Genomic DNA, 13,810 nt, shown 5'->3' with positions numbered 1-13,810 from the left:
ACCATAGATGCTACTGCAATATGTATTCTCGCCACTAGCAGAGAATCCAAACCACATAAATGTACTGCGTTCTATACAGATTAGAAAATTTGGTAATTCATTCTGCTCCTGTTATTCAGCCCTTGTACCTTGGATAATGGATCCCAATACAATGTGATGTCTCTCACACAGTAAAAAGTGTTCCCACCCCAAAAAATGTTTTTAATCCACTAAAATAACAAAAGCGTAACAGTAAATTATTTCATAAATGAATAAACACAAATGAAAATGAGCCACTTTGTAATGTATATTATCAGGCAAATCTGCTTCTTTCTCTACCAGAATTGATTTGTCATTATCAAAATTCTCAATTCTGTAGTAAAATCTGTATTCAGTAGGACTTTCCCATTACAGCGATAGGAGATGACAGCTGTTAGGGTACGGTTCCACTTGCGTTTTGCACGGGCAAGTGCAATCTGGTAAAACATCGAATTGCTCTCTCTAGTGCAAAATTATGGGGCAGTGTCCATCTGCGATTGATTTCTCATGTCATAGCGGCATACGGAATGAATGGCAGCACGCTACGTTTGGCAGCAAGTCTCAGCTCACGCACCCCAATACAAGTCTATGGGAGCGTGTGAAACATAGAACTGCACATGTATGTCATCCAAGTGCAGTGCGATATACGCAGAGACAGACAGCAGAGGAGATGGGGAAAAAGTGCTCCCTCCCTCTTCTCCGCAGCTGTGATCCGATCGCAAGGTCGCATGACGCTCGCAGCAGAGGGTCATTAGCATATCGCATCCGCTGCTCTCACATCAGAAACTATACGCAAGCGGAACAGAGGCCTTACTGAGGAGATTCTATAGAATACTCGATAGAAGAGGGGCGGAGCTCTGCCTCTAGCAGCTCCCTCTGCTCCTAGCTCCTCCCTCCTCCAGTCATCATAGAATCTCCTCAGTAATGGGAATGTCTTCACCAAATACAGATTTTACGTCAGAATTGAGAATTTTGATGATTGATCAATTCTGAGAAAGAAGCAAAGCTGTCTGATGATAAATTACAAAGTTGCTTATTGTCATATGTACGATTGATTTATGAAATGAAAATAAAACGACAGTTATGCTTTAAGAAAAAGCTATACAAGTTTGGTGTTGACGTATTTGTATTGGGCTGATCAGATCATTTTTACCATACAATGAGCACCATAAAAGAAACACAACGCTGGAATTGCATTTTGTTCCACCATTTCATCAGACTATTTTTTACGTTTTGCAAGTCTACTCCTTAAAAGGGTTGAATGACTACGGAGTTCTTGGAAAGTGACTTTGAAGAGTAGATCTACATTTGCTGCAAAATTTTTTTTAACCCCTTTCAGGTCAGTGGATCCTAACAATGCACATACTGGAAGAAATGAGGATCAGTCGTGTTGATTTCAATATGCCTGATCATTTGTTCTACCGGGAGAAGCAACTTGTGTGTCTCCCAATTGTTAGAATATGCATATGAAGCTCAGAGCTAGTGTTTACAGGGAAGACCAGCAAATAAGCACTTGCCCGAATTACATTTTATCCATAACAGCTTAAAGGATTTAGCATTAAACCATATTGTGGAAGCGCATGAAAAACGTGCATCATTATGTAATTAGATATGCAGTCGCGTCATGTACGCTAAACATAAGCAACTAAGCAGCAGAATACTTACTATAATGTGTCTGGAGGACCTATAATAAGCACTTCCCATCGATATAGGTCATTGTCATCTATTAAACCTGCTGAAAAGCCTTCTACTGGGTTTTTATTTAGTTCTGCAAAAAAAAAAAAAAGTTTATATTTGCAGTATAAATATCGTTGTCTAAAATATGAAAGGTCCTACATGATAGAATTGTCCCTCAATAGTTAGAGAACCTGTTTGCATGATTTTGTAAAGACATGGCTGTAATAACGCTGTAATACTGAATGAATTCATACCTTTGGTGAAGAAATAATAATAATAATAATAATAATAATAATAATAATAATAATTTTATTCATTTATATAGCGCTATTAATTCCACAGCGCTTTCTTTACATACATTGGCAACACTGTCCCCATTGGGGTTCACAATCTCTGTTTTGTTGTTGTTTAATCAGCAACCCCCTTTAAAAAGCTTAATAGCTTGGTGGTGCATTAAGACATCCCAGCTAAAAACAAGCTTGGGTACAGAGAAAACTGCTTTATGAACATGGTTAGTACCACATATTATAGAATTGCTGAAGAACCCCATCAAATCTATATATTGAGTCACTCAAATGCACAAAACGCAAGCATTAAAGCACCATTCCAGCATTTTTTTTAGGGTGTGTTTTTTTCAGCGCTGGAGTCATGCTTTATCTGTATTATACTCAACCTCCAGCGGCTTAATAGTTTTTCATTGCCGCGGGACCAGAGCAGCGCAGAACACAGATTAAGCTGTTAGGGGAGGAGTATACAAACACTCAGTACAAGTCTATGAGAGCCTCGTTCTGGCTCTCTGTTATATCGAGTGGTGACCTTTGGCGCTCTCCTTTACACACTGGAGCTGCTGGCAAGTCACAAATCATAGAAGTTCAAACGGAAGGACAATGGAAACCGATGAAGATGGTGCCAGGTGAGTATAGGACCGCGGTTAGGGGACTTACATTTAAAGTACCACTCCCATGGTGGGGGGGGGGGGGGGAGAAGTGTGGTAATGGAAGGGGAAGATGGTGTAGAAATGTGATCCTACTTTGCATAATTTCCAAAGGTTTCGGTAGATATCAACAATTTGTAGGTGAGGGACTGAATAAACTTCCATGAAATTATCTTCATTGTAAGTAGGAAAAAAAAAAAAAAGGAAAGGAAGCAGAAACCCCATCTGGAATGAAGATTAAGACTTGTTGCCATGTGTGTTTTGTAGCTTGAGATGTCCGTGCACGGCTCCAGCTGACCAGTAACCAGATCCGCATTGCAATTACATACATTCTGCATAGAAGGTGACAGGTGCATTAAATGCCATGTGTCAAGCCTTGTTTGAAATGAGATCAACTTCCATTTACGTATATTCAACGCACACAATAACTATCTGGCGTATTGGATGGCATCACATGCAAATGCAGAAGGAAAATGTGGTGGCAATATACAACAGAATCAGAAGCATAGGGCAAATAACCTAGTCATATATAAAGTACAAATACACAAGCAGATCTGCAGTGTCCACTAAAGAGACCGCTTAGGAGAACGGAATCTGAAATTTATAGAAAAACAGCAAATCATCATTTTAATCCCAGTGCAACAATCTTCCATAGTCATAGCAACTTAGATAACCAGCCAGCAGGATTTTCCTATATAAAGTAAAGCCAGTGCTATACTGGTGCTAGGATGCTGAATGTAAGCATAGCTTTTGTTCTGAGATCGGAGGTTTTATTTCAGAAATATGTTCAAGTAAAGTTCCAGTAATGCATTGCTACTTGATTGACAAGTGCAACAGGGGTGGGAATATGTAGGTCAGGTCTTGCAATCTATTCAAGCACCTGTCAATCAAATAGCAGTGCATTGCTGGAACTTTTCTGGCACAAATTTCTGAAATAAAACATCCAGTCTCAGAACAAAGCTATGCTTCCATTCAGCATCCTAGCACCAGTATAGCACTGGCTATACTTTATATATGGAAATCCTGCTGGTCAGCTCCATTTAAGAGCAAGCCTAAGTGGCTAGTAAATATTGACATTTGTGGTCCTATCTAACCATCTCTGCTTCCATGCAATTTGGTGACTTAGATCTCGAGTACTTTAAAGCACCACTCCCGCATTTTGTTTTATTTCACCGCTGGGGTAGTGCTTTAAGTCCAAGTCCACTGTTCCCAGTCTTATGTTCATCCTCCAGCGTCCTCATCTGTTTTTATTGCCGCTGCGGTTTGCTGCAGGCACTTTTTGTGACCTGCCTGCTCTAGTGTTCCATGGAGCAAGCCTGGTGTCACAAATCAGTATAAGTCTAGGCGATCCTCGTTCTGGCCCTCATAGACTTTTATTAGGAGCAAGTGAAGTAAATTTAACTTGCGGCAACTCAGCAGCCGTAATCAAAAGATGGAGCCGAGGGACCGGAGCGACGCCGAAATAAAGGTGACAACGTCAAAGGGCGAGTATAAGAGTAGGGGCAGGGAACTCCGGTTAAAAGCACCACTCCAGCAGGAAAACAAAAAAACACGACAAACACCAGAGTGATGCTATAATGTGTTTAATGTTAACGTGGAAGAATTAACTATTAACTTCGGGTGAGTGTTTGGCTAAGGTCATACAGTAGTCCTCTTGTCATGTTACAGGGATTTCCTCCGAATATGGTTGTGTGTAAGGCTGCTTTCACACATCCGTATTTTGCTGAGCGGCACAATACGGCGCTTTGTAGAAAAAAAACGCAACTTTTTATGCCGCCGGTTGCGTTTTTCCGCATAAACTTGCATTAGCACCGAATTGTGCCGCATGGCCTTGCGTCCGTTTTTTGCCGGATGTGGCATATTTAGCCCATGCGGCGGCCGGATAGAACGTTGCCTGGCACGTTTTTTGTGCGGCGAAAAAACCGCATCGCACTGGATCCAGCGCGATGCGGCGCAATTTACAATGCAAGCTGCAAAAACCGCATCCAGCCGCTGGATGCAGTTTTTTGAACTGCGCATGCTCAGTATCAAGCTGCATCCGTCAAAAAGCGGACGGGCCGCATGGAAAGACTTATGCAAAGGATCAGTTTTTTTCGCATCCGTTGCATACGTTTTTGAGCTGGATTGAGCCGCAGTGCAAAAACCGGATGTGCCTAAGGCTGCTTTCACACATCAGTTTTTTGGCATCAGGCGCGATCCAGCGAAAAAAAATGATGCAACAGACCTGGCAAAAAAACAAACAAAAAACGGATCAGTTCCTTCAGTTTTTTCCATCAGTTTCTTCAGTTTTTTGATGGATCTGTTGTGTTACTGAGCATGCTCCGTTAAAAAAAACGGATCCGGTGCCCATACGGTTCCATTAAAAAACACGCCATACGGTTTTTCACCGGAGCCGGTTCCCCTCGGCGTTCCATCCGGCCGCCGGACAAGCAAAAAGCCAGATGGAACGCAAAGCCATCCGGCACAATCCAGCGCTAATAGAAGTCTATGGGGGAATAAACAGATCCGGCGGCAACAGACATCGGATCCGTTTTTTCAGGTTTTGCCTGATGGCAAAAAACTGATGTGTGAAAGCAGCCTAACACTTTAATTATGAGATACTTTAGAAAGTAACTTGTATTTTTGTGTTTCAGATGAACAGAACAATGAAATAGTGGTGAGGATGGATATCCCTCAATATAACAGCAATTTTAAGCACAGCACGCTGAAGATGGCATTCCGCAGTTTAGGAAACAAGCTTAGAACTTTTTTCTGAAGTCTGATAGCAAACCAGTTCCAGTTCTGAATTCTAAAGAGGACTCCCTGCCTGCAGCTGGAAAGTACTCCCATTGTGAGCCACCGAAAGCGCCACGCTCACCCCGAACACATAATAGCTGCCTGAATGAGCTGGAATGAGGCGCTGCAGCCTACGTTCTTTCTGGAATGATTGGGGCACAGACCGCAGTACATGAGGCTGGCGTTTCTGGAGCTTCGGATTCCGGCAGCCGCTTTGCTAGTCTCTACAGGCATTTTACTGAATCAAACCGCTCAGCTATTAAATCATGACTAAGCAGAAAGGAGCCGCGAGCTAAATTCAGCAGCTAACTTTCCAAGTTTGTGCTAATAGTCACCAGCCAACCATTTGATCTAATGGAAACAACACTCATCTCATGCAAGCCTGAAAATCAGGAAAGGGCTGTGGCTGCACGTCTCAGCAAAACACCAACGCCAGCCTAGCTTGTGCACACTTCTGGAGGGAGTATGGCAAAAGTTATGTTTAGAAATAAATAGGCCTGCAGCTTGTAAAAGTAATTTACAGTGCTAGAATAAAGAAATACATACAACACAAAACTGGGAAAACACCGCTCAGGGCGGATCCTAGACCAGTCAAAAGCTTTGTCAAGGTGAACTGGAAAGCGTGTAATATATTGGCACAAGACATATTGCAAGGCTCTACCGCAACAATGCTTACAGGGGGTCTATCGCTGGTACCCCCACTATTTCCCTGCACATCTGCTCTTAGGGAAAAAGTTAAAAAATAGTGATACAGTGGTTAAAATCCCCTTACCGCTATAATCAAAGTGATGGCATATTCCAGCTGTGCAGGAAACACCGCCACCAGTGCGTTAAATGGGGTCACGCTGAAGCCCACCAGTAGCTCTGCGCCCCATCATTCTCACTAAACTGATAAGCAGTGGACCATATACAAAAAATAAGCTGTGCAAAACAAGATCATGAGAGAAGGACATTTAAGAGGGGTATAGTAATAATTATTTAAAATTGAAATAAAAAAATAATATAAATAATATAAATACAGGGCCAAGCAGGTGAAAAGCCCAGAGTGTCCACAAACCGCACTGCAGAAAGATCAGGCAAAAGGGAATGTACATTTTGTCCTGACAGAATCCTGTTTACCAAGTAGTAATAGACTTCAGCACAATAATATACTCCTCACAGAGCTCCAGTAACTAAATATCACCAGCAGCAAGATCAGCTCAGCTTGCATCCGATGTTCGATCAGCAGTGGCAGGCAAAGCCACAGAAAGGTCAGCTCTGAAGCCCCGGCCATCGCTGAGGCATGTGTGCCCGGCATGTGCAGATGACAGCGACTGACTGGGGTTCACATCACGTGTCCCGAACTCTCCGGTACCAGGTCTGCCTTCATCAGTGCATATATATATAATACATACATATAACCCGTCACGTGTCCCGAACTCTCCGGTCCCAGGTCTGTCTTCATCAGTGCATATATATATAATACATCCATATAACACGTCATGTGTCCCGAACTCTCCGGTACCAGGTCTGCCTTCATCAGTGCATATATATAATACATCCATATAACACGTCATGTGTCCCGAACTCTCCGGTACCAGGTCTGCCTTCATCAGTGCATATATATAATACATACATATAACACGTCATGAATCCCGAACTCTCCGGTACCAGGTCTGCCTTCATCAGTGCATATATATAATACATACATATAACACGTCATGAATCCCGAACTCTCCGGTACCAGGTCTGCCTTCATCAGTGCATATATATATTACATGCATATAACACGTCATGTATCCCGAACTCTCCGGTACCAGGTCTGCCTTCATCAGTGCATATATATAATACATGCATATAACACGTCATGTATCCCGAACTCTCCGGTACCAGGTCTGCCTTCATCAGTGCATATATATAATACATGCATATAACACGTCATGTATCCCGAACTCGCCGGTACCAGGTCTGCATTCATCAGTGCATATATATAATACATACATATAACACGTCCTGTGTCCCGAACTCGCCGGTACCAGGTCTGCATTCATCAGTGCATATATATATATATAATACATACATATAACACGTCCTGTGTCCCGAACTCTCCGGTACCAGGTCTGCATTCATCAGTGCATATATATAATACATACATATAACACGTCCTGTGTCCCGAACTCGCCGGTACCAGGTCTGCATTCATCAGTGCATATATATATATAATACATACATATAACACGTCATGTATCCCGAACTCTCCGGTACCAGGTCTGCATTCATCAGTGCATATATATAATACATACATATAACACGTCATGTATCCCGAACTCGCCGGGTACCAGGTCTGCATTCATCAGTGCATATATATATATATATATATATATATATATATATATATATATATATATATATATATATATATATATATATATATATATATATATATATATATATATATATATATATATATATAATACATACATATAACACGTCATGTGTCCCGAACTCGCCGGTACCAGGTCTGCATTCATCAGTGCATATATATATATATAATACATACATATAACACGTCATGTATCCCGAACTCTCCGGTACCAGGTCTGCATTCATCAGTGCATATATATAATACATACATATAACACGTCATGTATCCCGAACTCGCCGGTACCAGGTCTGCATTCATCAGTGCATATTATATATATATATATATATATATATATATATATATATATATATATATATATATATATATATATATATATATATATATATATATATATATATATATATATATATATATTACATACATATAACACGTCATGTGTCCCGAACTCGCCGGTACCAGGTCTGCCTTCATCAGTGCATATATATAATACATACATATAACACGTCATGAATCCCGAACTCTCCGGTACCAGGTCTGCCTTCATCAGTGCATATATATATTACATGCATATAACACGTCATGTATCCCGAACTCTCCGGTACCAGGTCTGCCTTCATCAGTGCATATATATAATACATGCATATAACACGTCATGTATCCCGAACTCTCCGGTACCAGGTCTGCCTTCATCAGTGCATATATATAATACATGCATATAACACGTCATGTATCCCGAACTCGCCGGTACCAGGTCTGCATTCATCAGTGCATATATATAATACATACATATAACACGTCCTGTGTCCCGAACTCGCCGGTACCAGGTCTGCATTCATCAGTGCATATATATATATATAATACATACATATAACACGTCCTGTGTCCCGAACTCTCCGGTACCAGGTCTGCATTCATCAGTGCATATATATAATACATACATATAACACGTCCTGTGTCCCGAACTCGCCGGTACCAGGTCTGCATTCATCAGTGCATATATATATATATAATACATACATATAACACGTCATGTATCCCGAACTCTCCGGTACCAGGTCTGCATTCATCAGTGCATATATATAATACATACATATAACACGTCATGTATCCCGAACTCGCCGGTACCAGGTCTGCATTCATCAGTGCATATTATATATATATATATATATATATATATATATATATATATATATATATATATATATATATATATATATATATATATATATATATATATATATATATATATATATATATATATATATATTACATACATATAACACGTCATGTGTCCCGAACTCGCCGGTACCAGGTCTGCCTTCATCAGTGCATATATATAAAACATACATATAACAACCTCACTGCAGTGTGTGAACACGGCAAAAGAACAAGTTTAGAATTCTCCAAACACCATGCAAAGTTATACTGCAGCAAATCCCTAACTGGAGTGATTCCATCAGTCCCTCCAAGGCCGGGGATACACACCACATCAGCTGACAGTCAAAAGCCATACACATACAACTAATCAATGATGGGAAAGCGTGCAAGCCTCAAGTACGACTGCTGCAACCACATGTTCACGACCAATAAAAGCACATTAAGAGAAATGTCTGTCATAGACCTGCTATCAGATACCCATAGAGGGTACTGCTGCATGTTGATTGAGACCTTAAAAAGGAAATAAAATATCAAAATTATATTGTACACATGCACATATTTATATTACAAATACACACTTTCTTTCTGCACAGATCAAAATGTATCAGTTATCATCCAATTATCTGCCCAATGTTCCTCTTCAAAGTAATTATTTCCAAGTGATCTTACCCTAGTACACATATTGATATCAAGTAATTGAAACCACAATCAACCTTTAGGCCCTGTGCGCACTAGGCATTTTTATCCGCGGTTTTGCTGCGGAAATTTCTTGAGAAATGTTTGTAATCTTTCTGCAGACATTTCCCAGCAAAACCGATGGGGAAAAAAAATAGCTGTGCGCACGCTGCGTTTTTTTCTCAAGAAAATTCTTTGTGAAGATTTTCTTGAGAAAATTTCTTGAGAAAATGTGCATGTCACTAATTTTCCGCAGGTACCCCCGGTATTTCACTCCATTCACTGTAATGTAATCGCGAAATACCGGGGGTATACCGCAGGTAGCAAATGATGTGCGGGATACACCCGGTATAGCCGCGATTTACCTGCGGTAATGCTCATCGCTGCCTGCGGTTTTGCAGGAAGTGATGTCATTATGTCAGGAAGAGGAGGCGGAGCAGAGTAAACACAGACGTCACACTCCCTGGACGCCGCACAGAAGCACTTCCGTGTGACCTCCAGGTGCCCGTGCAGTCTGTGTCCCACTCCAGCCCCGCCGCTGCCTGTACAGCAGTGTGTCAGTGTCTGCCCGCAGTATCGGCAGCTTGTCACGCTGCAGCGCAGGCAGACACTGACACGCAGCAGTTCTTGCAGCCACGGGGATGCCGAGCGCTGCTGTCAGGAGGTTAGATGAGACCTGCTGTGACGATCTCCTGCCTCCTGACGTCACCGCTGTCACTGCCGTCTATGCCTGCGGCCCGAGACTGTCACTGGCGGTGACGTCACGGGCTCTCACGATACTGCTGACAACGCGGCGGGCATAGAAGGCAGTGACAGCGCTGATGGCAAGACTGCAGGAGATCATCACAGCAGGTAATGATCTCATCTAACCTCCTGATGGCAGCGCTCGGCATCCCCTGCAGTGACCTGGGCTGACCTATTGATGTTAGCTCAGGTCACTGCATTACTCTCACAGCCAATGGGGAACATTCTGTTCTTCACTTACTGGGACAGTGACTATGGTATGGATCGCTGTGGGACCCCCTTATTGGATTACGCCGTCCCCGGATTTGATTGTTCTTGTCAATAAATTGGTGAAAGAGGGAATGTGGGGAATGTTTTTTCAAATAAAACTTTTTTTGTCGTCTATTTTTTATTTCTTACTGACTGGGTTGGTGATGTCAGGTATCTGATAGACGCGTGACATCACTAACCCCAGGGCTTGATGCCAAGTGACATTACACATCTGGCATCAACCCCATATATTACCCCATTGTCCACTGCACCAGGGCAACAAAATGAGTTGGGGCGAAGCGCCAGGATTGGCACGTCTAATGCATGCGCCACTTCTGGGGCGGCTGCAGCCTGCTATTTTTAGGCTGGGGAGTGTCCAATAACAGTGGACCTCCCTAGTCTGAGAATATCAGACCCCAGCTGTCCGCTTTACCTTGGCTTGTGATCCAATATGGGGTGGACCCCATGTTTTTTGTTTTAAATTATTTATTTAATGTAAAATAACAGCGTGGGGTGCCCTCTGTTTTGGATTACCAGCCAAGGTGAAGCTGCCAGCTGTGGTCTGCAGGCTGCAGCCGTCTGCTTTACCCTAGCTGGCTACAAAAGATGGGGGGGACCTGACGTCATTTTTTTTTAATTATTTATTTTTTGGCTAAATACAAGGCTAGGCACCCTTTAGTGCCACATGAAAGTCACTAAAGGGTGCCAGCTTAGAATATGCAGGGGGGTGGAACATTATATAGGTCACTTTTCTAGTGCGCACATAGCCTAAAAGGGTTTGTCTAGGTTTAGCACAAAAGCCCATAGACACTGACTGCAGTCTTGTGAATCCTCGCGTTGCATACTGTCAGAATTCTCTGGTGCTGACGGTGAGATGGGCAGTCATGCAACCACAGGAAATTCGGTAAAGACGAGCACGTGTAGTCATACACATCACATGCTTGCGGTCACATGGCTGCTTATTTCCCCGCCAGCACCAGAGAATCTTGACAGCTTGTGATGTGAGGATTCACAAGTATGCAGTTACACAGGGACTACAGATTGTGCCAAACCTGGACAACCCCTTTATAAAATAGGACTCACACTGGTGAGAAACATGGCAGCCTATGTGCACTAAGTGATCTAGCAGATTGCTCAGTGCATGCAGTTTGCTTTGGTCTGTCTATGTAAACAAGCGATCGACCGCTGACCTGTAAAAGTTTACCAATCAGTGACTGTATGGTGCCATTGGTTAATCCGTGTGGACGGACCTTAACACAAAAAGCTGTTGATATGGAAAAGATGCATCAGCAATTTTAAGGGGTATTTATGTTTGCTTTAGTTAGGAAAAGGAAGTCAAATGCAAGATTGCTTAATTTTCATGCGATCTGCTTTCAGTCTCCTGCAGAGAGCTTTTATCTTACATAGTGTACAGCTTGTTGCCAAGGAGCTGTCATCAGAGCCTGGGTAAGTTTACCCAGGAGGAGGTAACTCAACCATCCCAGTCAGCTCTGTGCAGCCCATTAATTTCTATACAACAGTTACTATTTCACCTCCCTCAACTCCTGACTGAGCGGCTCTTATTCCTGCATAATCACAATCACCACCATCTGCAGTTGTCTGAGCAGTTCACATAATCATTGCTTTTACTTTCCTGAGCCCTGTGCGTGTTCAAATGCCCGGTTACCTCTATATGTAAATATATAAAAAGAACACAGCAGCACTCTGTATATACTAAGATATATGCAAAGATTGAATACATGAACTTTAACTGCATTACTTCTTTATAATTTATACTTATAAAATGATGGTACACAGCGCAGAAATGGGCCAATTAACACAAGCCCACCAGCCACGACAAGCTGCACCTTTCTGTATAATCACAATCCCCTGACTCTGAATATCTAGTTTTCTGGTATTAGGCATATTAGAACACACGTTCGTTACACATATAGTTAAAAGGGCTCGCCAAGAAAATATATTGAGGAACTATCCTTAGGATAGGTAGTCAATATCACATTGGCCAGGGCTTGACACCTAGCATACCCACTGATCAGCTGGTTGCAGCTCCCGCTGGATATACTCTGTATACAAAGCTATGTTTCGTTGGCTCTGTACACCATTAACATCAGGCAGCAACCCGAGCGGCCAACAGGTGATCAGTGGTTGGTGCGCGTGTTGGCAGCCGTCTAGACCCTTACCGATCTAGATTGATGAGCTATCCTTAGGCTAGGCTATCAAAGTTACAGCTTCTAAACAACCCTTATTCTGCACATTAAAGTTCCAACATAAAGAAGCAATAACCAGTACAACCAGAATGTTTCAGAGCAATGAAAACAATGAATCCCGCTCACTTGAATGGGGCCATTCAGCAAAATCTTTCACATCTTAGAAAATTGTGGTATAATGTAGTAAAATCAGCAGAAAAGCTAAAAAAAACAGAGTATCATACAGATATCTGAACCAAATCAGAAAAGATGCTCAAGAATTCTTTTCAACCATAAAACATAATTTTTACTAGTCCGATGTAAAAAATAAAAGGCCAAGGATCTAAAGTGCACTATGCTATTGATATTAACTACTGCAAATACCACGTATGGGTGATATAAATATAGCTGCTTAGGAGCGCTATAGTATCAGTATTAGAAAATGCTAAAGTGATGCCAATATCACATTAAGGGGATATAATTATAGCAGATTAATAAAATATATATGTGGTGTCACTCTTATATAGTCACTATGGAATCACATATCCAAAAATAGAAGGGGTATATGTATTCCCTGTGTTATAGATAATCACATTACTAAACATTAGAGGCGCCACCTGCAGCATTCCAAAATTCTTATTGCTTTGGACCCCCGGAAGAAGGATTAACACCGAAACCTATAGGTCGGGGCTCTGGGCTCTCACTACACTCATAGGTACGTCAGATTTGTATACTGCATTTGATTCAGGGTTATGTTTATCAAGTACTATTGACTTTACTATGTCTTGGATTAACTGCATGGGAGCACGGTTTGTCTTTTTATAGTTAGTCCAGCTTTGGCCTGCCTGTTTCATAGTTATGCCCTAGCTGTGTATTCATGGACTCATTTACAATGTGCTCCTTTGTGCCTTGTGTGTGGTGAGGGCGCCACTTGCTGGCATCCACCACCTGTCTCTGCTTTTTTACATATTGTCTATTTGCTATTATGCTATTGTATTAATAAAATTCAATCTTTTTGCAATGTAGTCG

At 41.8% G+C, this 13,810-nt stretch overlaps 1 protein-coding gene across 1 annotated transcript in view; it reads right to left on the bottom strand.

Moving 5' to 3' along the window:
* UBE2G1 (ubiquitin conjugating enzyme E2 G1) overlaps positions 1-13,810 on the bottom strand; it is a 55,109-nt gene that overhangs the window by 14,284 nt on the left and 27,015 nt on the right. The window contains exon 2 of the mRNA XM_075334237.1: positions 1,684-1,786. Coding sequence (XP_075190352.1) covers positions 1,684-1,786 — 103 coding nt within the window. The remainder of the gene's footprint in view (positions 1-1,683; positions 1,787-13,810) is intronic.

The sequence above is a fragment of the Anomaloglossus baeobatrachus genome, chromosome 2, assembly GCF_048569485.1.
Source record: "Anomaloglossus baeobatrachus isolate aAnoBae1 chromosome 2, aAnoBae1.hap1, whole genome shotgun sequence".
NCBI lineage: Eukaryota > Metazoa > Chordata > Amphibia > Anura > Aromobatidae > Anomaloglossus > Anomaloglossus baeobatrachus.
The sequence above is the reverse complement of the archived record's forward strand: the minus strand, read 5'-3'. Positions and strand labels throughout refer to the sequence as shown.